The 25,090-nt window shown below is 34.3% G+C and overlaps 2 protein-coding genes and 2 long non-coding RNA genes across 4 annotated transcripts; 2 read left to right on the forward strand and 2 right to left on the reverse strand.

Moving 5' to 3' along the window:
• The first annotated feature begins 7 nt into the window (after positions 1–7).
• LOC138123420 (mitotic spindle assembly checkpoint protein MAD1-like) lies at positions 8–7,293 on the forward strand. Its single transcript, XM_069038169.1, has 7 exons — positions 8–1,325; positions 1,377–1,593; positions 1,646–1,782; positions 2,130–2,504; positions 5,920–6,247; positions 6,482–6,714; positions 6,765–7,293. The coding sequence occupies exons 1-7, from the start codon at positions 876–878 to the stop codon at positions 7,221–7,223; spliced, it is 2,199 nt and encodes a 732-aa protein (XP_068894270.1). The 5' UTR covers positions 8–875; the 3' UTR covers positions 7,224–7,293.
• LOC138123452 (uncharacterized) lies at positions 7,275–8,752 on the reverse strand. Its single transcript, XR_011156795.1, has 2 exons — positions 8,332–8,752; positions 7,275–8,267 (listed from the first exon to the last, which is right to left on the reverse strand). It is a non-coding gene; the product is annotated as an uncharacterized lncRNA (long non-coding RNA).
• LOC138123447 (uncharacterized protein C15orf61) lies at positions 7,430–16,869 on the forward strand. Its single transcript, XM_069038209.1, has 4 exons — positions 7,430–8,088; positions 11,329–11,469; positions 12,987–13,170; positions 16,666–16,869. Exons 1-4 carry the CDS (start codon positions 8,068–8,070, stop codon positions 16,791–16,793), a joined length of 474 nt encoding a protein of 157 aa, XP_068894310.1. The 5' UTR covers positions 7,430–8,067; the 3' UTR covers positions 16,794–16,869.
• On the reverse strand, positions 16,773–20,493 carry LOC138123456 (uncharacterized). Its single transcript, XR_011156800.1, has 3 exons — positions 17,860–20,493; positions 16,945–17,504; positions 16,773–16,887 (listed from the first exon to the last, which is right to left on the reverse strand). It is a non-coding gene; the product is annotated as an uncharacterized lncRNA (long non-coding RNA).
• Positions 20,494–25,090: the final 4,597 nt, after the last annotated feature.

Here is a 25,090-nt window from a genome sequence, read left to right on the forward strand (position 1 = left end):
AGCGCTCTTTTACAACTGTTCTATCGAACAACTCGGTGCTGAAACCCGCGTGCGGTCTTTATGGTTTTGTTTTTAAAATTTTAAACTTGCCAAATTCAGCAAAAGCGCTGTTATTTCTTAAAAGATAGTAATTCAGGTGCAACGTTGCCAAGTCAGACTAAACATTTTCCCTTCTTTAATTTACCATTTTACCTAAAGAGAATCAAGTGCAAACTATTATTTAATCGCACAAACGTCATCATCACTTTTATAATCTAGTCGAAAGTCAATACGAAAAAGCTCAAACGTTCTCCAGTCGCCGCCATAATGTTTGTTGTGTTTTTCTATGGTAATCTCATCATTACCGTGACCCACGTAAAGTGATTCTTCTGACATATCCAGTTTACTTTTGCTAGCACCACTCATTTTTGAAGTGCACGCAAGTTATGCGGTTAATCAGTTATGCACTCCATTACCACTGATTAATCTAGAACCGTAATCGTGTGTATTCTATGTTATCTATCTATGTTCGGATTGTTCGGTGGTTTCTATTGGCGTCGCAAGAAGTGTGTTTGCCAACGTTTGTGTTTTGCAATTTTGCAACCCTCGGCTCATAGTTTTGGTGTAACAAAGTAATAAATCTTCTATAACACAAAATATTTTTGACTTATCGTTTGTGACGGTTACCGCTATTCAGTATCGTCAACCTACATAATTCAAGTTACATTACTTTTATAGAATATTGTGTACGCCGCGAATTTTGAGGTTACATTTTTTTCTATAAACCTTCAAAATGTAATGAAATATGAATGTATTCTTTGTTTACAATTTTTCACGTCCCATATTTCTATAATCGGAAATTTTGAATTAACCCGTGAAGCTGAACGCTATTAAAGATGACTGACAAAGTAAATGACACAATAATAAAAATGGTAACGAATTTAAAGTCGACCGTGGACGTTGAATTGAACAATTTTTCGTTTGGATCTACGCTTAAACGTTCCCTTAGTTCAGCCTCGATTGAGAGCCAAAGCAGTTTTGAAGAACCCTCGACCGCCAAAAAATTCAAAAAAGAGAAAAAGCTAGATTTAAGTTATGTTGGATCACCAAGAGAAGTGAGGCGATTAAGAACAGATTTGTTAGAAGGTCGTAACACGATATTAAATTTAGAAAATAGGATTCAGCATATGCACAATGTCAGAAAAGAAATGGAGATTATGTATGAAAATGAAAGTAAATTGCTGAAGAAACAACATGAAAATGATAAAAAATCTATTGAAGAGTTGGAGTCTCAGTTGCAGAGTCTTCGACGACGAGAGATGGATCTTAAAGACCAGTTGGCACAGGTGATTCATAAATATACATATATTTTTTTGTGTGAAATTGTTCAGTTGCAGATTAACAGTAAATGCAGCATGTTAAAAGTGCGCAAGGATGAAGAAATTGAAGAACTAGAAAAGAGTCTTTCAGAAATGAAAGAAGAATCGCGTCTCTATGATGGTGAAGAGAATGCTGAGATTATAACGTTAAATCGGAAATTGGCGGAGTTGCAGATCATGCTGGATGCTGCAGAGGAAGATGCTGAAGCTCAGAAGAAATTGGTTCATGAATTTGGTAATTATGAGAAAATCTCAAGGTTTTATCTATTTTGAAAATATTTTACTAGAAAAAAGACTGGCAGAAAAGAATGTGATGGAAAGGGATTTGGAAAAGAAAGATCAAGCGTTGCAGGTTGCAGTGTTACGAATTAGGGATTTAGAATATGCTAAGGAAAATTATTTTGAATTTCAAGACCAGGCCAAGGTAGTTGACCAAATATACAGGTGTCTCAAAATTCGCGAATTCTGAATTCAGAGCGTTGTAGGGGATCACTTCAGTAGTCCAAAAATGGAAATTAAAAAAAAAATCGGGACTTCCCCCAAAAGATACACTTGATTTCAAAAAAATAGCGTACAAGTGCTGAGAGCGATTTTTGTAATATTTTCCTAGTGTAAATAGCCTGCTATAAACTGTTTCTAGGCAACATGAATTTTTCTAAGTATCTTTCGAGCTCCACTGGGTCTTTCCCTACCACACTCTGAATTCGGAATTCGCGAATTTTGAGAGCCTATAGGTATGCATATATTTTTTTTGTCACTTTCGAATTTCAGACACAAGCCCGCAAATTGGCAAATTACATTGATCTAGAAAAAGAAGTGGAAAAACTGAAAGAAGAAAATACCAGATTGAAAGATGAAGTCAAAAATAAATTAATTTTGGAAGAAGAAGTTCACGATTTAAAATCTAGACAAGTAAATTACAAAGAACAAGAAAAAAAATTGGCACATTTACAGGCGCAGCAAGTACAAACTGAGTTACATTTGGATGAATGGCGATCGGTAGCTCGGGGCATTTGTGAAACAACTGGATCAGATTCATCTTTGCCTCATCTTCTGCGGTCTGCCGTGGAAAGGTTGCAGCAGCAGGAGATTTCTTTGACGTCAGCAAAAGTCGAATTGGATTCGCAGTTGACAGCCGCGCAATATGTAAGTATTAATAAGATTAGAATCCAGTCGATTTGTGAAGGGACATTGGGTGGGGTTGCGCAGCAACGCTATTTCGTTCGACCGTTTTGTAGTTCGACCAGGTCCATTTATTATTATTAGGGTTAGGCGGAAAATAGTTGGCGCTTCCCACCAGTCCGTTCCAGCGCCGCACAGCTATCTTTTTCGCTGCGAGCGTGAACCGTAGATCGTTTTATTTATTTATTATACGAGCGCGGTGCACTGGATCGTGATGGTATTCTTGTCGCTTTCACTATTTTCTTCCTAAGTCCAATTATTATAGTAAATAAAAGTGGTTGCTATTGGTTGGATATTTGGGCCGCGCAAGTTTCCCCCACCAACTGTCCCTTCACTATTCGACTGGATTCTACATTCTTCTGATAATGACAAATAATAAGTGGTAAGAGTAAGAGGCAAAAAAATGAGCTAATAAAATAGGGCTTTTAAAGGAAATACATAATATGTCATTACTCGATGGAAATATCACTTATGATAAAATAAAGTCCGGTTTCGATGCGGTGCTACCTTTTTTTTATACCGTGCGATCAACAATTATTTAGATCAAAGAAGTCTGAGATTTTGGACGTATGTCCAAATCTTCTTGAGTTTCCGGCGTTCAGATGCTCTGGAATGCATGGAAGTTTTTTTGATTGCATATACCTGTTTCAATTTAAATTAACTTTATCGGCCACACAACCAACAGCGCTGTAACTCTGTAAGGAAGAATAGTCTCCGTTATTAAAAATACCATTACGAAAATAAGATTCAAAGATGAATCTCTTATGTTCAGAAGTAATAGTGCTCGTTTCACTCACGTGAAATTGACTGACGTTGTCCTTAAGTATTGTAGATTGTGCACGACGAGCGCAGCGAGGAGTGTTATAAAGCAAATAAGTGTGACAAAATGGCTTATAAAACGAGTGTGATACAATATTTTTTCTATTTTGTCCCTATTTTAAATTTTAAATAAAAAAAAGTTCTAAACGTAATGGTAGGAAAATTAATTTGGCAGATATGATATGGTTGGTAACTAGACGAACAAGTTTTGAATTTAAAATGTCGTGAAGTGCAGTGACAGTGATAACCTAGCAACCACTCACTGTGAGTCACTGCCCACATTAAAAATTGAAGTAAATGTTCCTGAAACTCGTATCGAAAAGAACTCCTGTGTTAAAGGTGCAAAATAGAAAAAATAAATTTTTAAACTGTCAGCTAGAATAGTGTCAAATCTTTATGACAATAATCAAAGGCAAAATGACAATAAAGCTTGAACTACATCGAATTTTTCAAAACTGACAGAAATTTGATGTTCCACTTTTTATGGTCCCAATAGTACGATCACTGGGCAAAAAAAACTCGTACAGCCAAAATTTTAGTATTGTAAATCAAAGTCTACAACGTCAAACGTTATTGTCAATGTCAAAGTCAATGCGAAGCAACCGGGCCTTTATAAAGCGATGTCAAGTTCTTGTTAAAGTTAACATAAATTGTCAAGCGATCTGATTGAGGGATATTTAAAATTGGATTTGAGTCACCCAATCAAATGGGCGGATTTCCGACTTGACGCGTTGTTAGCTGACACGATGTCAACTAAGCTTTTTGTAATTTGCCTCCATTTTGATTCTCTAATAGACATATTAACGAACGCGACGTCATCATCTGGGATGTCCTTATAGCCAATATTTCACGGAACATTTTCCGAACATTTTTAGGTTGGCAAAACTTGATTCGTCATGCGTGTCAGTTTAAATTACAAAATGTGCAAGGAATTATTTATCAGGATTTATCAAGCAACAAATTCGCGACCGTATTTTTGTGAATTTCACGTATTTCAGCGGGCGTACATGAAAGATTATCTTTCATATTCGTGTTTTGTGACAGAATTTGGATAAAACAAAAGACGACTTTGAAGACTTGATCAAATTTTCACTTTTAAAATTAAGACATTACCAACCGCCACGAAAATCCCTAAATCGAGGAAAGTAAACATTTTTGTTTAAAAACGGCTTAAAAAGGGCAAATTACAAAAAATAGTATAAAAAACCCGTTTTATAAGACCTTAAAGCACTCATTCTTTAAAATAACTCGTGAATACGCCACTCGTTTTTTAATCTTGAATTCGTGCTTCAAGACTGGTCTTATGAAACTTGTCTTTTATTATACTATTATACAACCGGCCTCTATCACTCATAACGCTTTCCTCCCCTATCCTTGCTAATAGCTGATAATCAGAATACTACTTGACTAATTAAGTGATAATCACACTTTGTCCTCTGCACATCCGGTGTGCCATGTTGTCAACTGAAATGTCACAATTAGACAAAATGTCGCGCTTCGGTGATTCTTCCTTAAAAAATAAATTTCTATTTACAAAAGTATTACATTTTTCATTCGTGATATAATCAGCTATAATATAACTAGTGGTATGATTATTATCAATGATATTATGAGTGAAATGTCCTGCTTCAATTTCACGAATTTAATATCATCGTTGATTAATCATACCACGTGTTATATTCGATGAGACAATATAATGAATGAAATACAAAATTATTCATTTATTTGTCAAATTGACAAATTTATTTCAATCAAAAATCGTAACGACGAATTAAATAAGATAATAATTTTTTTGTTTTTTATTATCGTTGTGATAGCCATGCAACTAAGGACTTTACGCGTTTTCATTGGATCATTCATGATCACGTGATACATGAATTATATTGTCTGACGAATACAACTCTTGGAATTGTGACTATTGATAATCGCATTGGTTGATGCACTCAACATGTTGTCAAATATGTAATTCCACTCGTCTTTCAGACTCGGAATTAATATTTGACAACATGTTTCGTGTCCCAACTCATGTGATTATCGATAGTCATGATTCCACTCGTTGTAATATATATGACAATCATCATACCAAATGTTCAAAGTGTTCTCTCCCCCCCCCCGGCTTAGATACAACTGTTAGTTAACTCGCCGTTTCATATTTTGTATTGAATTTTGAAGCGTCACTTTGACAATTCAAATCGATTTATCAACTTTAATTACCAATTTAAATGATCTCATGGTATAAGTAACTCACGAAATTAAACAAACAGGTTCATTCTATATATGTTGTATGTTATTGGTCTGTGTGTTGTATCGGTGTTTTTTTAAATTTCACCTCAAAGTTGGCGTTGAAGGGTCAATACTGAATGCACTACGGATTACGGATGACGGATCACCTGTTTAAATCTTACGTTTTTACACGAGTGGTGCGTTCACAATCGACTCTTCAACGCCAGCTTTGAGGTGGAATTTAAAAAAACACCCGATATAGGTAAAACTTGCCCAAGCGGTAGAAAATAAAATTTAAGAAAACAGCTTTGTCACCCAATGTTATTTACATTTTAAGGAAGTCAAAGTTGCAAGAGCAGAATTGGAGAAAACCCAAAAACTGCTTTCGGAAATGAAAAAGACTGGAGAACAAAAACAAAATTTGTTTCATCGCATGCAGAAAAAACTGTTGTTGGTGAGTCGTGAAAGGGACAGTTATCGCCTACAACTGGATTCGTACGAGAAAGATTTAACAGTGACTCTTAACCCGAATAATATAAATATAAATCAACTACAAACACAAAGGGAACGTATTGAAGCGTTAGAAAAAATAGTGGATAATTACAGAGAGTTAAACTCAAAGTTGGAAAGCGATCTGCAAAGCAGCAATCCAGCGTTGTATTCTGGTACGTACTTACGTTGCATTAGTATTAATAAATTCGTATTAATTACATACCAAGAAGTTAATTTTATAGTTAGCGTTAAGATATAAAATTCAACATTATTCCATTTTTTTTTTGTCTTTGTAACATGTCGCCGTCGGTTTGATGCAATTAAAAAACATAAGATAACTTCAAACGGTTACGAGTTATTTCTTGCAGCGCAGAAAGTTGTACTTATGTAGTTGGTGTTATTTGTAGATACTTCAGCTTGTAAAGTTGAACAAGTTACGAAATTACAAGACGAAGTTGATCAGTTAAAACTTGAAAATGATATGTTGAGACAGAGACGGGATCAACTGGAAATACAGTTGGAAGATTTTCTGGTTGGGAATGACACGCTTCAAGGTGGTCAGGTCTATCACTTAACTAAAAATCCTTTATCGGAATGTTTAGCTCAGAGAGAGCAAATGGTGGAAAAACTGGAGCAAGAGGTTTTCATTGTTTTTTTTTTTTTTTTTTGTAATTCAACGTTAAATTTTAGGCTGAAAAGTTGAGACGAAAAATTAAAAGTTTGGAAGAAGGACTGGAATCAAGCAAACTCAGTGAATCATCACTTTGTCCTCAAGAAGTTCACTCATTAAAAGAACAAATAAAAACACATGAGTCACAAACGCAGCGTTTGAAGGATTATTTTAAATCGTCATTGCAAGAATTCAGAAATGTTATTTACATGCTACTGGGCTACAAAATTGACAGAACTTCTACTTCACTATATAAATTAACAAGTGTTTATGCAGAACATGCTGAAGATCAGTTGTGCTTCCAGCTGAATAGTGAAGGAACTTTAAATTTATTGGAAAATGAATTCAGTGCTACTCTCGAGCAAATGGTTAATTTGCACTTGAGGCATCAGAAATCAATTCCAGTTTTTTTAAGCGCAATCACAATGGATTTGTTTAATAATAGTACTATGGCTACAAAAACATTTGAAGTAGAGTAGTAATGGGTTTATTTGAATTATGCCTAAGTTAAGATAATTCGAAAATGGTAATAAATTAAAAACCAACAAATTGATTTTTATTTATAATAAAATTCCCACATGGAACACAATTTAATCAATATGTATATTTACAATTGGAACATTTTAAAATAGTTATTTTTATATTAAGTGCGTGAAGAGAGTGTTTTTTGTGCATGAAAAGGTCTTTTACGCCGAGACGAAGGTCGAGGCAGTATAAGCCTTTGAATGCACAAAAACATCTTCACGCACGAAATATAAACAATATTTTTTCTATAATTGATTCAAAAAATTGAAATTAAAAATTCAAATTTTTGAAGGAACTCTGAAGTTTCAATGCAGTGACCATGTTGCTAGGTAACTAATAAAATACAGTGCGTGAAGTGAAACACAGAAATAGTCGTGTGCGTGAAATCGCATTTCACACACTGTTTTGTATGGTTTCTATGGTTTCGATCTTACTAACAATGCAAAAAGAAATACACGTTAGAAAATGACCCACTTCAGGCACCGATAACTATACGTGAATTTCAATTTTTTGAATCAATAATAGAAAAATATTATTTGGTAATAGGATTATCCTTGCTGATTTGTAACAAGTACATATGTTAAGATTGTTAAATGTTGTATCAGTTTTATCTTAAATCTGTGTACAATTATATAATTATAACCTCAAAACTTATGTCACTTGTTAAACTTGTGTTTAACTAATGTTTATGCAGTGAAAAAGTAACATCAGCTAAAATCAAAAATGGTTATATTAATACCAAAATAATAATTATGAGTAACAAACTACAAAAGTAGTCCTATGTCCTGTTGAAATTATATGTATTATACCTATACTATGGTAAGTACCTACATACTTTCTCAGTATCGCTATCGCATTTGTGATATGGTTATCTAATAACCCGTGTCGTGATCTTAAATTATTATACCTATATTAAAAACATTTATCAAAGCAAAAAGAGTTGATCAGTTAAGGTAGCTTACTTTTGTCATTGAATCAGGAGATTCAATTTCTGTTTACTGAAGAATAAACAAAATCGTCAATTAGTTAAATAATAATAAATAAATGATATAAGACACATACCAATATATGAATAATCAATATTACTGAATTGATTAAAATAGGTGCAGCTTTGGAATGTTTTGTACATGATTGTTAGAATACATTTAACTCATGATATTGAAATGGTACATTCTCAAGGATTTTACTGAAAGTTAAAACCATGGACCTAGTACTATTCCGGACATGGAATCTTGGCCACAACTGACATTTAACTGACAAATATGTGTGAACTACCCTTTATTAAATATAACCCACCTTTTGACTCGATAATGCCATTTCCCTGCTTTTTTGATGTCACAATAAAAACTTCAAAGTGATTTTTAATAATTGTCACTTATTAATGACACTAATGGTTGCTTTACATCATTTTTCTTAGAAATGTCAAAAAAATGTTGGCCAAGATTCCGTGTCCGGAATAGTACCTATTAGTCAGGACGGAGCATTCCCTATACCGTCAATGCTTAAAGCTTGTTTGACACGATACTAAATTTTTGAGAAAATTTACTAGTAAATGAGAGGGGACCAATGAACGATCAGGATCTGACAAAGATAGACTATGATCCTGATCGTTCATTGGTCCTGTCGAGGGTCTCTCTCATTTTCTAACAAATTTACTACGAAATTTAGCATCGTGTCAAACAAGCTTTAGATGCGGTATCAGTCGGCCATCCTCTACCACTTCATGACTTTTTAAACTACGCGCCGGCGTTAGTGACACTGTTGGCCCTCTGTTGGGATCTTTCCAGTGGCGTGGTAATTGGGAAATTTGGGCATTTCAGCCATTTTAGCTTCGGCTTTACGTGTGAGTGGTTCTGGCGTGAATTTCCTACGTCTTTGGGTGTTGTTTTATTGTCTTTATTGTTATTATATATTTGTTATTGTTGAACTTTGTGTAATTCGGCAGAATTGCAAAGTGAATGAAAAACGCCACTGGAAAGGCACATGTTGCGCCCTGTATTTAGTACCACCTTTGATTTTATATTAATATAAAATCAAAGGTACCACTTTACAGCAGTGCGCATTCACGCGGCATGTTTCTATCGTGTGTTCCAATAAAAACTCACTCGCAGTAAGCCATGACTATAGAGATAGATAGACTGGTCATGTCGATTTTAGGATCGTTGGAAGTAGTTCATTTGTTACTTACAAATTTTCATCATATTGTGAGTTGTGACAGATAACCTATAAATTTACTTTAGTAGTTCATTTCACATCTGGTACTAAGACATACTACACTTTTGTCATGGCTTGCTGCGATTGAGTTTTTTGTGGAACACACGATATAATCTGTTTCAAAATCAAAAATCCACCACCTGTTGAATTATATTGGCGGAAAAAAGAAATCCCTAGAATAAGTTTCATTTTTTTGGGTTGGCCCCACCTCCCGCCAAAATTTGACATTGAAATGTTGAGTTTATTTACCTAACACAAAATACATACTTATTATGTGCAAAAAGGTGGTAGCTACCATATCATACCTTTTGAGTAAAATATAAAATGAGAATAAAAAACACGATGAACTACGACCAAAACGACTGTCAACAGTTTTCTTTCATAACTCCACTTTTTTCTGACATGCAGACCCACTAAAAACAAAAGTTGGCGACGTTGTCGGTTGTATTTTCGAGGTAGAATGCAGTGTTGGTGGATTTTTTATTTTGAAACATTATATGTACAGTCGATGGACAAATAAAACTGGGACAAAAATGACAATCACATAAGTCAAAATTTACAAATTTGCATCGTTTAATTACGGCTTTATCACAAATAGGTTAACTTTGGTATGACATATTATATAGACTCTGACAAATATATTGACAATTCAATGGTCTGATTTACATAGATTAAATTTTAAGTGTCCCAGTTTTATTTGTCCACCGACGGTACATATAATACCTACTACCTCCATGGTTAAAACCTAATTTAGAATACCGGGTGCCCCAAAATTCGCAACTCAGCAGGGCAATGTCAACTCATGTTAGGAAATTATGAGTGAAATAATAAAAAAAATATTTTTTAGATTTGAAGATATGGGGGCTCAAAAGGTGCTGCTTTGATCTCGTTTATTTTAAATATGTATTAAAATAGTAATTTATTATACGAGTTTTATAAGACACCATTTTGTCGCACGCGTTTTTTAGAGCACGAGGAGCGCAGCGAAGAGTGTTATAAACAAACAAGTGCGACAAAATGGCTTATAAAACGAGTATAATACAATATTTTTTCTATTTTGCCCCTTAAATTTAAAAAAAGTTCAAAACATAGCTAGGAAAATTATATTTGGCAAATATAAAGGTTGGTAACGCTGGTAAATAGACGAACAATAGATCAGTTCCATATGCCCACCCCTTTTATCAGCTATTAGGATAAACAAACCGGCAAAGTTATGTTGTAAACGTGAAACCTGTGTTCTGAACAATACCGGCCTGATAACAGACGAGATTTCTGGACTTACAGTTATAAAATGATCAGAACAAATTTTAAGATACTTTAACTTGACATCTGTCAAGTCCTTTTCGATGTAATTCTTGAATCCAAGCTTGCGTCGTTCCGATCTTTGTTTTTGAATACGGCCTCTCTCATCCCTTTCTGAAGGTATTTTATGGTAACTTTTATCATGGTTTCGCATAGCGTTGTTGGCACAACCAACAACTCCACAAAACGAAGGCACTATAACTCTACCCTACCCACACAGTTGCCATATAAATTTTCGTACATAGTTTCCATACTTGGCCACAATCATTTTGAATCACCCAATACATACGGTTGGCTTAAAAAAAAACGGGAACTGTCAGAAAAAATTCTGTCAGATTTTATTAAATTTTTATATTTTGAAACGACCTTTTAGAATTTAGGTTAAAAAACTACACTTATGTGTCAGAAATACTACTGTCAAACAGACACAAATTGACATAAATTGACAAATTAAATTTCCAATTTAGGTCAAATTTCATTTCCCGTTTTTTTTGAAGCCAACTGGCTTCCTTATGGAACTGCGAATTACTCTTTTATTTGCAGATTATGCATAACAGAATAAACATTCGAAAATTTTTTCAATTCAGCAATCGGAATCAAATTATACCACCTAAAGCTTCCGACGTATTGAGTTGTTATTTAAAACAATGCCAACAACCTCCTTGGACATCATATTTTGTCAAGGTAACAACAATAACAGTTTTAAGGCACGGGGCGTGAATAATGATCGTGAACGTCACTGTTGTGGTTCCACGTTCCACGGCTCGACGCCTCATCTAAACCACTCAGGCCTCAGGCGTGGAATACGAAGAGTAGATTTTCGTCAACAGGCGTGAAGATTTCGGTCGTGAAAGAATCAAACATGTTAGATTTTTCACTGTCGTGCTCGTGAATCTCGTCCAGTCAGTCATTCGCAGAGCAACGAAGTGGAATTCGGTCAAAATGACCACGTATTTTAAAAATATGTTGTAAGGATACAATCAAATTCGTAAAACTGTACGAGAGTGAGCCTATTCTGTGGCATCCTATTTTGAAAAATTATAAAAGTCATGGAAGTACATGTACAGTTGCTGCCGTTGAAAACTCAGACACTTTGACAACGCCAAACTTTTGGCTTTGTAAATGGTATTGAAAGTGACGTTTCTCAAAATGTCACTCACACATTATCCACATTAATTTCTCTCGCAATGGCTCTTATACTCACACCGTCCCTCAGTCTAACACATTTTTGCGGCATTTCAAAAGTTACGCGCGATTCTGACCTAATATGTCAAATACTGACACTGACTTTATAATCCTTGATGAAAACCCTGTTTACGCTAATCAAATTTCGGAATTTATACAGAGTGTTTAAATCTTTCCTGTCCGAGATTTCAACGGCCGCAACTGTACCTACCTATTGATAAAATTCAAAAAATTAAGAAGTTTTTCCCTATAAGAACTAAAAAAATAATCGAGTGTATTACACGAGAGGTCTTTTTTTGTCCGGATAAAATTGAATTTTTTTACGATAATTTGGTTGCTTGGTAAATTGACGACACAAACCACCCGATAAAAAAACGAGTCCGAAGGACGAGTTTTTTTATCTAGTGGTTTGTGGAGTCAATTTACCAAAAAGAACCCAAATTAGAGTTTAAAAAATGAAATTTTATCCTGGACGAAAAAAACCTCGAGCGTAATTCGATGAGATAATTTAATGAATAATGATAGGTAGGTAATTATGAAAAATTGAATTCGCCATTTTGCACGTCAATTTATTACAAGCTGTGTCAATGTTTAAGATTGTTGGTTCGTTATTATAACAACAAACAATAATCACGTTCGAAAAAGTTTGCCATGGAAGTTTAAGCACATTTTATCCAGATGCAAAGTTAGGGCTAACTTTATCCGATGTCAAAGTGACAAATGCATCGCGGCTTATGGGATTTTTTATACATGAATTAAATTATCAAAACAAAAAATCTGGGTGTTCAACAGATGAAGTTAACACCTCTAAAGTGATATGGTTCAAGTTAATGGATTATATTCACGACTGCGAGAGCATAGCCCCATAGCTGTGTCAGCCTTCCCCACGACCCGAAAAAGTGGGGGATAAAAGTTCGTGATTTCACGAACGTGGTTCACGATTCTTTTTCACTTTTTCACGCCCCGTGTCAACGTACCTTTATTTTTACGAATATTCCTACACAACTATGCTGTAGTATAGCAGCGTGAGAGACGATCAATGGGGAAAATCACATTTCAATTGGAAGGTTGGAAACTCAAACTATCATATTCTCAGAACAGGATGTTATCCTTATATTAAATATCACTGCACCAAAAGGCCGTTTCAGAATTTAACTATGGATGATTATTTTTTTAGATTCATTAAAGTATTCAACTTAGGTAAGTAAAGTCCATTCAAAAAACATCTGGACTGTCAAAATCAAAATTGTTGTTAGGTTGGTTAGATCACTAGTTATTCTCATATTGCCCGGTCGGTATACAGGGGTTTTCGAAGTTGAGGCGTTCCTTGTAACACGAGTTAAGAGTTTTAGCGTAAATCTTCTTAGTAAAATGTTTGTATTAACGGAGATAATTGATTGTATATTTTTATTGTTTTCTAAAATTTTGAGTCCGGTCCTGTCTATTTCTCCGCTGTACTAGATTAATAACTGACGTGGCCCAGGATGGTATCTTTCCGGAAATCGCTCTGCGTACTCTCTGGACGCCGCAGCTGCATTCTGATAACGTGATAACATTGCCCATACATTAGCAACATATCTGAGAGTTCATTATTTTTGTGATGATAAAGCCATTCCGATTAATTAGATGACAACGCTGACAGTATTTCTGATTAACGTCCATGCTTATTTGATTTTTTTTTTGTCAATTCTAATTTCTAACAAATCAGCGCAAATTTGAGCAGGACCGGTTTCAAAAATTAAAAAAAAAACTTATTGTATCTTCATTGCCGTACACATTTTACTAAGGTGATTTTGGTTAAAACTCTTTAGAACAACGCATACTTTCACATGTTAAAAGGAACGCCTCAACTTCGCAAACACCCTGTATTATAAAGCCATACCTTTAACAAAAAACGTTTCTATTTTAACCCAACTGTGGAGAAACAGCATCTTGCATTGTGAAAATGAAAACCTAATTAAAGCCGATTGGTTAACTAGGTAGGTATTAGAGATGCTCCATCAAATAAAAGGTGTTTTTTTAAATTTGGCGTCGAAGTAGGCGTTGGAGAGTCGATTGAGAGCGCACCACTCGTGTAAAAGCGTAAGTTTTAAACAGCTGATCCGTGATCCGTAACCTGTATAGTGCGTTCACAATCGACAGTTCAACGCCTACTTCGACGCCAAATTTAAAAAAACACCCGTTATATCGTTGAATCGGACAGGTATGGGAACCGATTTTCAATTTTGGTTATTGTTTAGTTTTTACCTGTTTGTGTGTGTCACCTTCTGTTTTTCTTTGTGTTTTTTATAATCTTGATTAAATTGCTCCAGTTTTTTTTAGTTGTTGCATTTCGTTTCAAGTGTTCAAAACGTTTTTATACCCAAGTACAGTCAACCAGCATTTTATTTAAAATTTAATTTTGACAGTCCAGGAGTTTTTTGAATTTATTATATGTACAATGGCGGACAAAAAATTTCGTCTACAACCTCTACGTCTACAACTGTCATTCCACTCAAGGAAGTATGCTGTAAAGCAGCCTTTAGGAACGAATAATCTCACTTCACATATTGACACGTGTCAATCAAATTGTGTCTATCTCTGGTCTGTGTTCTTATGGGTGACAGTAATAAATTTAAAATTTAAATTTGCAAACCTCAATCATAATGACAATAAAGGTTAAACTACACCCAATTTTTGTGAAATGACAGGAAAAGGGTGGACGAGATTTTTTGGCCGCAATAGTACTATTGGGAGCACGGAATTTCGGGCAGACTTGAAATTTGACTGATATAAAATGTGAAATAGGCTTTAGGTGCTAGACGTATTAATAACCTCATTTTAATATCGACTATTGTCTCATATCATTTTGCAAATTGCATTCATCAATTCTGAAAAGCTGCAAGTGCTTAGATGTGATTTTCTGCGAACTAAACCGTCTTTTTTATTAAACTTCAATCAATAACTAAAATGTAAAATAATTGTGCATAATTGTGACAGTTTATTTTGAAGTTCCGTCAAAATTAATTATTATGACATTTATGACAATAAAGCTTAGACTACATTGGATTTTTTTAAATGACATTTAAATTGCTGCCCGAAATTCCATGCTCGCCATAGTACCTACAGCGTGATCAACAATGACTGAGTCTGTTGGTAATGAAACAATTGAAAAGTACTGGTGTTTTTTGTCTCGTAATTGGAACTGACCGGATTTTTTAACTTAAGACGACATTAAAAAGAATTTTGGTTAGGCCGGCTATGTTTAGATATGCTGTTACAAAAATGAACCTTTGATGGTAAATTTCAAATTTGACAAAATTCATTGTTACCAACAGACTCAGTCATTCTTGATCACACCGTACTATGCTGGCCAGAAAATGTTAGCCGTCATTATCTTGACATTCACGTAAAATGTAAATTAACCTTTAGGAACCGTAATAGGGCGTAACCCTACTTTCGATTCTTGTCATTTTGACATAGGTACATATTGCTATTCTGTCAATCAATTTAAACTGTTTAAAGCTCAGATATTCCAAAAATTCCACATGAATGAACAAAATTAAAGCAGTCGTACCAGAGGTAAACGTTCTGTGTACTTAATGGAAAATGATATAATAATTTTGAGTTATGAAATTTACCACCCAAAAAATACCAATCATAATCAAGACGGTCATCATATGACAATAAAGTATGGATTACAATTATTTTTTGAAACGACAGAAAATGACGGCTACATTTTTTGGCCGGCATAGTAGATACTTACAGTTGGTTGCAAAAAAAAAAAACTCAGAATAAAATTGACACATTTTTACAATTTTTTCATGGTGTGAAACCTTACGAGAGATAGGTTAGAATTCAATGACATTTTTAGAAATTATTTGATAAATATTGTCAAGTAGACAATTAATTGACAAATGGACAAAACAAATTTACTGTCGCTAGCAAAAAAACTGGTCGTCAAAATCATGCTTTGACGCAATGAAAATGCTCCATTGTAAAACGGTCGTAAATATCATAGCCTATCATCATGTTATTAATTTAAATTAAATTAATTGTCATTTTTTTAATAACAATTCAAATTTTCTTTACACTTTGTTGACATGGGCATAATTAGGCAGGGAATTTTTTTTAATTTTGAAATGACATTGACGACCAGAATTTTTTGCTCGCGACAGTACATTAGGAAAATTTTCATTTCCCGTTTTTTATACCTATAATTGTATGTATATATTTTTTTCAAATGTAAACGAGGTCTGCCACAACATTAAATAATTTGAATTATACCTAATTCATACGTAACCTATTCTCACAGGTCATAAAAACATTGTAAAAACAGTAACAAATAACTTTTTTGTTCGACACTGACAGAATTTGAGAAATTTCTCCTGTGTGAGCGGATTTTGATAAATGTCACAAGTTGTCAAAACGAAACGTCAAACTAATTTTAAAGATTTTAAGCGATTTGGAAGCTTTAAGAGGCTCGTCGAACAAAAAAACGTTGTATTCACTTGTTCTTGTATAAATTGAGCCTTTTTTTGGCACTCGTGGGCCTTTAAAACGCTCGTTTCACTCGCGTTTTAAACTGGCCCACTCATGCCAAAAAAAACCCAATTTACACACGAACTCGCTAAATAAACTGCTGTATTGCCAACTGATAATTTAACACTAAATTATCATCAATTCGGTGCTATAGAAATTAAAATATTATTTTAGGTATTCCATGTTTGGCATATGGAATTGCTGCTATATTTTTGATAAAGCACACTGAACCCGTCGATACTCCAAATGGCATCATTAAAATTTATTTTCTTTACCCTGAAGACAAAGGTTCGAAATATTAACACAACTGTGTTTAAAACTGTAATATTTGGTTTTCATATTTACCTATACATAATTATTAATAAAATATTGTTTTCATTTTTGCGTGGACCGTCCCTTGAAAAAAATATTAATATTAACAATAAGGATGTGATTTAAATTAATAGGTAGTACCTATACTGGGATACAAGGTTAGTAAGTGCCTTATAATAACACAATCGAGGAAGAGTTTAAAAAATCGAGACGAAGAAATGTTTTAGTTGAAAATTCTGCATTTGGTAATTATTTACTTTAGGTCGAATTTTCGCGTTTATTCCAGCCAGACACCCATAGGGCGTCCTCTTAAGTAAAGTCCTCGTCTAGAAATAGTCAATTTTGACTTAAATTGTAAATCATTTTACAATAGGAGAGAAAATCGTCTTATAACTACCATAAATAATTCCATAAATAAATAGGGGCTGTTACTTTACCTGATGTTTGCTCTTTTTTGAGTCGGCACTGCACAACAAAGGGGCAATAAAGTTAGAGGGTATTATGGTAGTTATAAGACGGTTTGCTGTCCTATTGTAAAATGATTTACAATTTAAGTCAAAATTGACTATTTCTAGACGAGGACTTTACATCGTTTCCATCACTCAAACTTTGTACAAATCCTCATTAGTCCCATTACCCCGTCACATTAATGGGACAGTGGAGTGAATAGGGGTGCGTGGTGGGTAAGATGCCGTAAGAAACTGAAAGAAAATGATGTTAAAAAGGTCGTTGCAAGGTCAGTTGAAGGTCATATCTATGAAATTATTTGGTAATTGTTCACTTTAACTACTTCTGGAATTTTCGCGTATTTTCTGGCTAGACACCCTCAGGGCGTCCTCCTAGATCGTTTCCCACCATTCAAACCTTGTGCAAATGCCTTTTTTTCTCTCTCTTATTGTCTTTCAAGGTCGCGCCAATGCCTTAGTATAACTAAAGGGTAAGGAAAATTCATTTGCACAAGGTTTGAATGGTGGGAAACGATCTAGGAGGACGCCCTGAGGCTGTCTAGCCAGAAAAAACGCGAAAATTCCAGAAGTAGTTAAAATGAACAGTTACCAATTATTTATTTCAATTATTTTTGACATTTACTTGACAACTTTCAGGCTATAGTCGTTTTCAGTGACATCCGTGCTGTCACAATGACAGTATGTTGGCATTACTTGCTGTTTCAGTTTAGTAATTTTGAATTTCCTAACTTGGCAATTTAGCTTGACACGGCAAATTGACAAATTCAAATTATTTTCTATAATTTCAAACAAATCAAACAAAATATGTAGTCTGATTTGAATTCCGAGGATGACATAATTTAACCATGTTTTACACCATGTTGAAGACGGAGTTTTATTATTTGTTGTTGATGTTTCACGAAATAGCAATTTTCCTTTACCATAACCTCAATTTCTTGTTTGACATTTTTTTAACTAGGATTTGCTTATACTCTGGATCCTGGTTATGAATTTGTGTGTACAATCTGCACCAACATATTAAAAATGACACTGACAGCACGGATGTCGTTGAAAACGACTTTAGCAGGTTATAAAGTTCATTCACGTTGGATTTTCCCTTCAAATTGTTGTCATGTTGCAAACCTGCACGTCTTTTCCTTGTAATTTCCACATTATCGTGTTAGAGCGATTTGACGTCTTTAATTTTGAATCTTAGTGTGACATGTGAATAAAGTCACAGATTTTGTCATAAAATTCTATTCCTATCCTGTGCCTGGTTAATTTTACCATGGCGGAAAGAAAAAAGAAGGTTTTATTGACAGCTAATTTGAAAATTGCCTTAATTAAATGTGGGCAAGAACTAAAAAATGCCTATCTCGACCTAACCTCTACAGTCTACGCATGACATGGTTACTTTATTAGCCCGTATTGGCGACATACACAACTAAAATATTATTGAAGTAAATATCACACTGCCAAAAAATTAAATAATTTGACCTTGACGAGGAAAATCCAACGTGAATGAACTTTAATTCAAAATGTTTAAAAGAGAACATAAAATTTTTATTATTAAATCAGACTACGGTAATGGTGGTGGTGAAAATGGCAGTTGGGTTTATTCGCCTCGTTTATGTTTATTAAATGAGTTCCGTCTATCCCCTTATTAATATTTTTATATAGGAGAAGAAAAACAAAATAGCTGAGTGACAATATTGATAGTATAATTCAGAATAAGTGGCATCGCGGTAGGCGTTGATTCTCTAAAGTGAGCTTTATGTTATGTCAAAAAATTTAGTAAACATGTGAAACCGTCATTACTTTATTCTGAGGTTATGCGTTACATAATTTTAACATGGTTTTCACCCACAGCAGAGATAACCCCCAGACAAATAATACACTTTTGATAAATGAAACAAGGAAATTCCAAATACTTATAACAAGAAAATAAACACAAAACGATTCCAATGATAATATCAAGGCCAAATTAAAAGCGAAGGTTACCAACAGCATCGAAACTAGGGTATTATTAGCAAGAGTCTTGCTGCCAACGTAAATTTGAATTTCTAACGCCTACCGCGAAGCCACTTATTCTGAATTATAATATAGTTTGTTTTTTAATTAAAGAACCACGACCTGTTGATTTAGGTTTGCAAATATAAAATTTTACTAAATTTAGGGAATTTAATGATATCTATTGGCTATTCCAGTCAACGCCTGTCATTTTTAATGTCCTTGAAAGTACGCAAACTCGCAATTAAAATTTGAACGTGTTATTAAAAATGCCTCGCAAAGTAAGACATTTATTAAACTCTCGAATTAGTTGTTATTAGTTGTTATTAACTTTATTAACATGCCGCGCTACTAATATCTCTAATAACCTCAATTTTTATATGATGAGATTTTTCACCCTATGTCAAAAGTGTACAATGTTGTCAGCTCTATTTTGGGTGTAAATTGCGGTGTTGTGGTTCTTTGATTAAAAAATAGACTGTACAAGGTCAGTGTCAGTGACAGTGTAACACAACCAGTGCAGTAGTGCACACAACCTAAAAAATTTGCATGACACCTGATTGGTTAACCATAAACATATACGATACCACAGACCATCAACAGAATTAAGACTTTCAAAACCCGTATAAAACATGAGAGACACCGTGGAGACACTGACAACACTAGCGCTGCTCTAGCGTTAGGCCTAAGGTACTAGATCAACACACTACGTATAGAGGTACCGCCATTCCATTCCTCGCGAGAGTGGATTGTAAGATAAAGATATCAAATGCAAATTTCACAAGTGAAATAAGGAAGGCAATAGTTTTTGGGATTTTTTTAATGAAATAGTGGCATTACTACAATGTCAAAAATATGTTAGGTTATGTCACCCATTATTAATCAAAATTTTTTAACTGAAATGTTTTACTGGTTGCAGATATTTTTTTAATTAAAATTTACAAAAACATCACTAATAAAACCCAAACAAGTTACCAAATTTTTAATCGTTTAAAAATACAATATACAACGGATGTCTTACCGTTTGGAACATAAAACAATTTAAATACATTTTTTCTAGAACTTGAACAGTCGCTAACACAACACTTGTTACTGACCATGTTAAAGTATTAAAATAAACGCAAGTAACTGAACCAAGTTAAAAGATGTAACGAGAACAAAGAAATAAATGACAATACTTAAACACAAACGAAAACTGTAACGAAATAATAAGTTAGATGAATCTTGAACGAGGATTATTAAATAGGTATGCAGCAGAATAATGACACTAGTTTTTGTCAAATTACGTCAAATCATTTTTAGATTGTGTTTTTTTTATCCCCAGTTTGAGTAGATTGTGCGACAAGGACAGCCATAAAAATCACTGATGGCGGTACCTCTATACGTAGTGTGTTGATCTAGTTACCTTAGTTAGGCCAAACTAAATTACCGAATTTACCCGTTAATCCGATCGGGAATTTCCGTTTAAAGAAAGGTTGATTTGAATATTAATTAATAATGTCATCAGTAATTTTGAATTTTCTAATTTCTGTCAAGGTTTAGTCAATAAATTTTATAAATTGTTCTAACTCCAAACCAGTATTTTGAGATAATTTTTTGTTATCTTTTTATTTGGTAAGTTATCTTTTTCTTTTTGAAAAAGTACGAAATATGTTTTTTCAGATCGCAATTTTTATTTTATTTATTTGGATATGGGAAAAATTAAACATAAATGCTTTGTAAACAACAGGATCGGCGATTTTAAATTTCCAAAATTAGAAGAACAAAGGAAACGAGGGATAGAAGCTTTAGGTAAATGTTGCACCACCCTTCAAAACAGATAATGCCTTTATTTGCGAGAAACATTTTAGCAACAATTTCTTTACTCAAAAAACAAAACTCCATAAATACGCCCTGCCGTCGATTTTTCTTCGTGAAGATAAACAAACTTCAATAAACAATGTTAGACCAGCTGAACAAATTGAAAATTCTACGATTACTGAAAATCCCACTGTAGAGAATCTAATCCTTCCTGTTATGCCCAAGGCCCAAAGTAGACCCGCAACAAAATCTTCTAGTGTGTTGCAACTACTTGAATGCAAGAAAGATAGTAGTCTTTATCAAAAGGTAGAAACATTTATTATATGGACCGATATCAGCGAAAAACAATTTCAAAATTAAAAAATCTTTTGCACGATTCTAAAATTATCTCCAGAATTTTTAAAAATTAACGCAAAATCAAATTATTGAACTAGATCTACCCTTCAATTCAGTTTCACTCGCCTTTTAAACTAGCCCACTCATGCCCAAAAAATTCCAATTTACACACAAACTCGTTTAATGAACTACTAATTTGTTGTATATGTTAGAATTTGTATTAAAATGTTCAATACTTAATTAGTCGTTTTTATTTTTTTTTAAATAAATATCAATTTAAATTAAATTGAAAAAAAAATAGGCAACTAGGTATACAGAAACTAGTCAGATATGCAACTTGTTATACATTAGTTTGGCCTAACGCTCGGGCAGCGCCACTTGAGCGCGTCCCCGAAAATGTAATCCCACTTGACAGTCTTTAATTGTCTGTGTACGATACATATACGACGTCTATTTGTGACACTGTCACGTACTGAATCGGTTTTTATGTCTTATGCGTTATGCCTTATGTTTTATGTAAACTCATTGCGGCAATGTCGCGTCAGCGACTTGAAAATAAAAGGGAAACAGGGGGTGTATTCTTCAATCTCGATTAGTTCATGTCGTATACAACATATCTCGAACGGTTGTTGTCGCACACTACAAATGTTTTCCATTCTTCAATACCACGCGAATAGTAGTTTATTTAACGAGTTCGTGTGTAAATTGGACTTTTTTGGCATGATTGGGCCAGTTTAAAACGCGAATGAAACGAGAATTGACAAATGTCGCATGCGACATTTATCACTCGAGATTGAAGAATACACCCCCAGGAGTCAATTTAGAGAACTGCCATCCATTTGCTACAAGCCGTGAGCAGGTGTTTGGTCGAAATTAGGTTGTCGATGCGAGGGCAGTTTACCACCTTGCAATGAAAAACGAGGGCACACCAAGGGGGCCGGACGTGGAATGCCGTCGTCGTCTCCGCGGGGCTTTGCTATGACGTGTGACCCTGGCCGTGTAGCGATTGAAAAGATTACCTATGGTGCGCCATCGTTTGTGGATGATTTTTGATTTACAGTGCCTGTTTCACGGTGTCGCTTTGTTTTAAGTCAGGTTTAGGTTCTGGACAGTTGCTGTTGTTATTTTATTTGTTGTAACACTACGTTTTCTTCAACCTCTGCTATAAGGAGACTCCCCGAACGAGCCTTTCATAACCAACCCTGTAAATGAAAACGAGAACATCTGGACAATAATTCATAATCTACCAATTAGCATAAAATAAAGATCGGTTCCTTTACACCGTCAACGTGGTGTAAATGAAGCAGAACGACACATACAGAAAAAAAAGCGGGGTATAGTCTGTTTTTAAAATATATGCAGTTGTATCAGTTTATAACACGAACTACGTGTATGTAGCTATCTCCTTTCAACACATGTCAAACAAGTTAGTTGCCTCTGCAACGTGCGCTATTAAGATGGTCGCTCTATGTATTTCACTCCCAACCGTACCATTTGAGTAACGTTGACCTATTGACCTATTGACATGCTTCTGACTCGACGCGGCGTAAGTAAAGTTCTCTAAACATAAGTGAATTTTATGGTTTTAACATTTAAGGTACTTTATGAGGGATTTTAGGGTTGTTTACGACAAATCCATCACAACAGATATTTAGCTACTCTGTCGTAAATTTTGCAACGCGTGCCTGTCTTTGTTAAACGAAAAGCTCCAGATTTGGTTATTCCCACTTTTACAACATCCCTCATAAAGTACTTTAGTTGTTAAAACCGTAAAATGCACTTATGTTTAGACAAACTTTAGAATAATTCCATAAATGCACAACTGCGCATGCGCATCATCCATAACAGGAGAGTCGAATGATATTTTGATTATTCACAGCGATTATTTCGATTTATTCGATTATCAACACTAGAAAATACTATAATTTCTTGACAATGGCGGTAACATAAACAACTCATTATGCCTTGCTGTCAAATGTCAAATACGGACGAACGGCACGTCGACTTCTTGATTCAAACGTGACGTCACTGCATATATTTCTGAAATGAACTATAGCTAATTCGGGGTTAAACGCCGGGGTCATGCAGCTGTGTTATTTTTTTCTTAATTCTAAAAAAATATTGTAACATTCGTGTATTCATAAAATAAATACAGGCATCCTCCTACCGACTTATACATTTTTATTTCAAAGTTTGATCACCCTGCAGGTCCACCATTCGCATACGGCAACGATAACGGTTGCGACGGATATTTCCATCTCACTTAATTTGGCGTAATGTTATCTGTTTGACACGTAAAATTTCAAGTCACAAAAATCCCTAAAAATAGTGTACTTCTGTCTTTGTCACACTCACGGCATTTATCAATAATGTCCTCTCTTTTAATTTGGAGTCTTAAAAATGAACAATGAATGGACCTTTTACAAATAAGGATGTTCTTTGTCGCACAGTGACGTCACTGCGCGCGTCCTATGAGACAACAAAGATGGTGATAGCGACTGGATACGGAAAAGAGTGAACAAAATGTAAATGACAAATCGTGATTTTATTAATTTGAATAGTAACACGAATATATAGTCTTTGCAAAAAGCAAATAACCACCAACACTGCATTCTACCGAGAAAATCAACCGGCAACGTTGTGTACTTAGATTTTATTGGTCTAGCATCCTAATAATATCAAAATTGCCATTATATGTACATTTAGTGTAATTTTGTTTTCACCAAATGAATTCAACAGGTGGTGGTTATTTGGGTTTGGCACGGCCTATACAGTGCCTTTTTTTTAACGCTGGCCATAGGGATTTACATGCTAAAAAATTTAGGGTCTGGTAATGAGCTTTTCAGTAGGAATTTTCAAGTGAAATTTGGTAGGATATTAGATTAGTATTTTATAAATCAATTTCAGTTTGGCCCATCGTGCAAAACAAAATAATCACGGAATTAGAGCAAAAAGAAGTTTATTAAATTTACCACCTGGCTTGCCAAGTAGGCTGACATAATGTAAACTCAACAAACGTCAAACAGTAACAATTCTCAGTGGACACCTTTTCAAATAAAGAAATGATACAGACACTAACCAAGACGATCATAAACATTTTGTCGAGCATTTTGTAGCTGTCTAACGATTATAAAACCTTCTGGGCAAGAAATAATGTAATAAATTAAAAGTCCTTTTTTTAAATTAATTCCGTAATTATTGTATTCTGTAATATAAAATAAACTTAAATTGATTTATAAAATACTAATCTAATATTCTGCCAAATTTCACTTAAAAATTCCTACTAAAAAGCTTATTAACACGATCCAAAGTTTTTGTCATGTAAATCCCTATGGCCAGCGTTAAAAAAAAGGCACTGTATATGCTTTTATAGCTAATGCCGCCGCCACTGCATACAAATACCGGGCGATTTTAAATGATTGTGACTTTTTTTCTTAAGTTGGGAACATTTTTCATAAATTATTTTGACAAACTTGATACCTTAATCAACACATTGGCGTACCTACTACATACGTCATTTTGACATTTTATGTATTAATAAACTGTGTCAAATAGGCGAGGACGCCTAGTTTATGTCAACTATCACATTAAAAAGCAGAATAACCAACAATAATATTACCAACCTATGAAAAAAAGGCACAATCATTTAAAATCACCCGCTATAACTTGATATTTATTCGCTCATTAAAACCTTT

Source organism: Tenebrio molitor, chromosome 2 (genome assembly GCF_963966145.1).
Source record: "Tenebrio molitor chromosome 2, icTenMoli1.1, whole genome shotgun sequence".
NCBI classification, from domain to species: Eukaryota; Metazoa; Arthropoda; class Insecta; order Coleoptera; family Tenebrionidae; genus Tenebrio; species Tenebrio molitor.

Excerpts from the sequence above, each read along its gene's own strand:
- LOC138123447 (XM_069038209.1), top strand. The coding sequence starts at position 8,068 with ATGTATTATACCTATACTATG. Across the intron at positions 8,089-11,328 it reads TGTATTATACCTATACTATG|ATTATGCATAACAGAATAAA; the intron begins GTAAGTACCTAC and ends TTTTATTTGCAG. Across the intron at positions 13,171-16,665 it reads CATTAAAGTATTCAACTTAG|GTATTCCATGTTTGGCATAT; the intron begins GTAAGTAAAGTC and ends ATATTATTTTAG.
- LOC138123420 (XM_069038169.1), top strand. The coding sequence starts at position 876 with ATGACTGACAAAGTAAATGACACAATAATAAAAATGGTAACGAATTTA. Across the intron at positions 1,783-2,129 it reads AATTTCAAGACCAGGCCAAG|ACACAAGCCCGCAAATTGGC; the intron begins GTAGTTGACCAA and ends TTCGAATTTCAG. Across the intron at positions 6,715-6,764 it reads TGGAAAAACTGGAGCAAGAG|GCTGAAAAGTTGAGACGAAA; the intron begins GTTTTCATTGTT and ends GTTAAATTTTAG.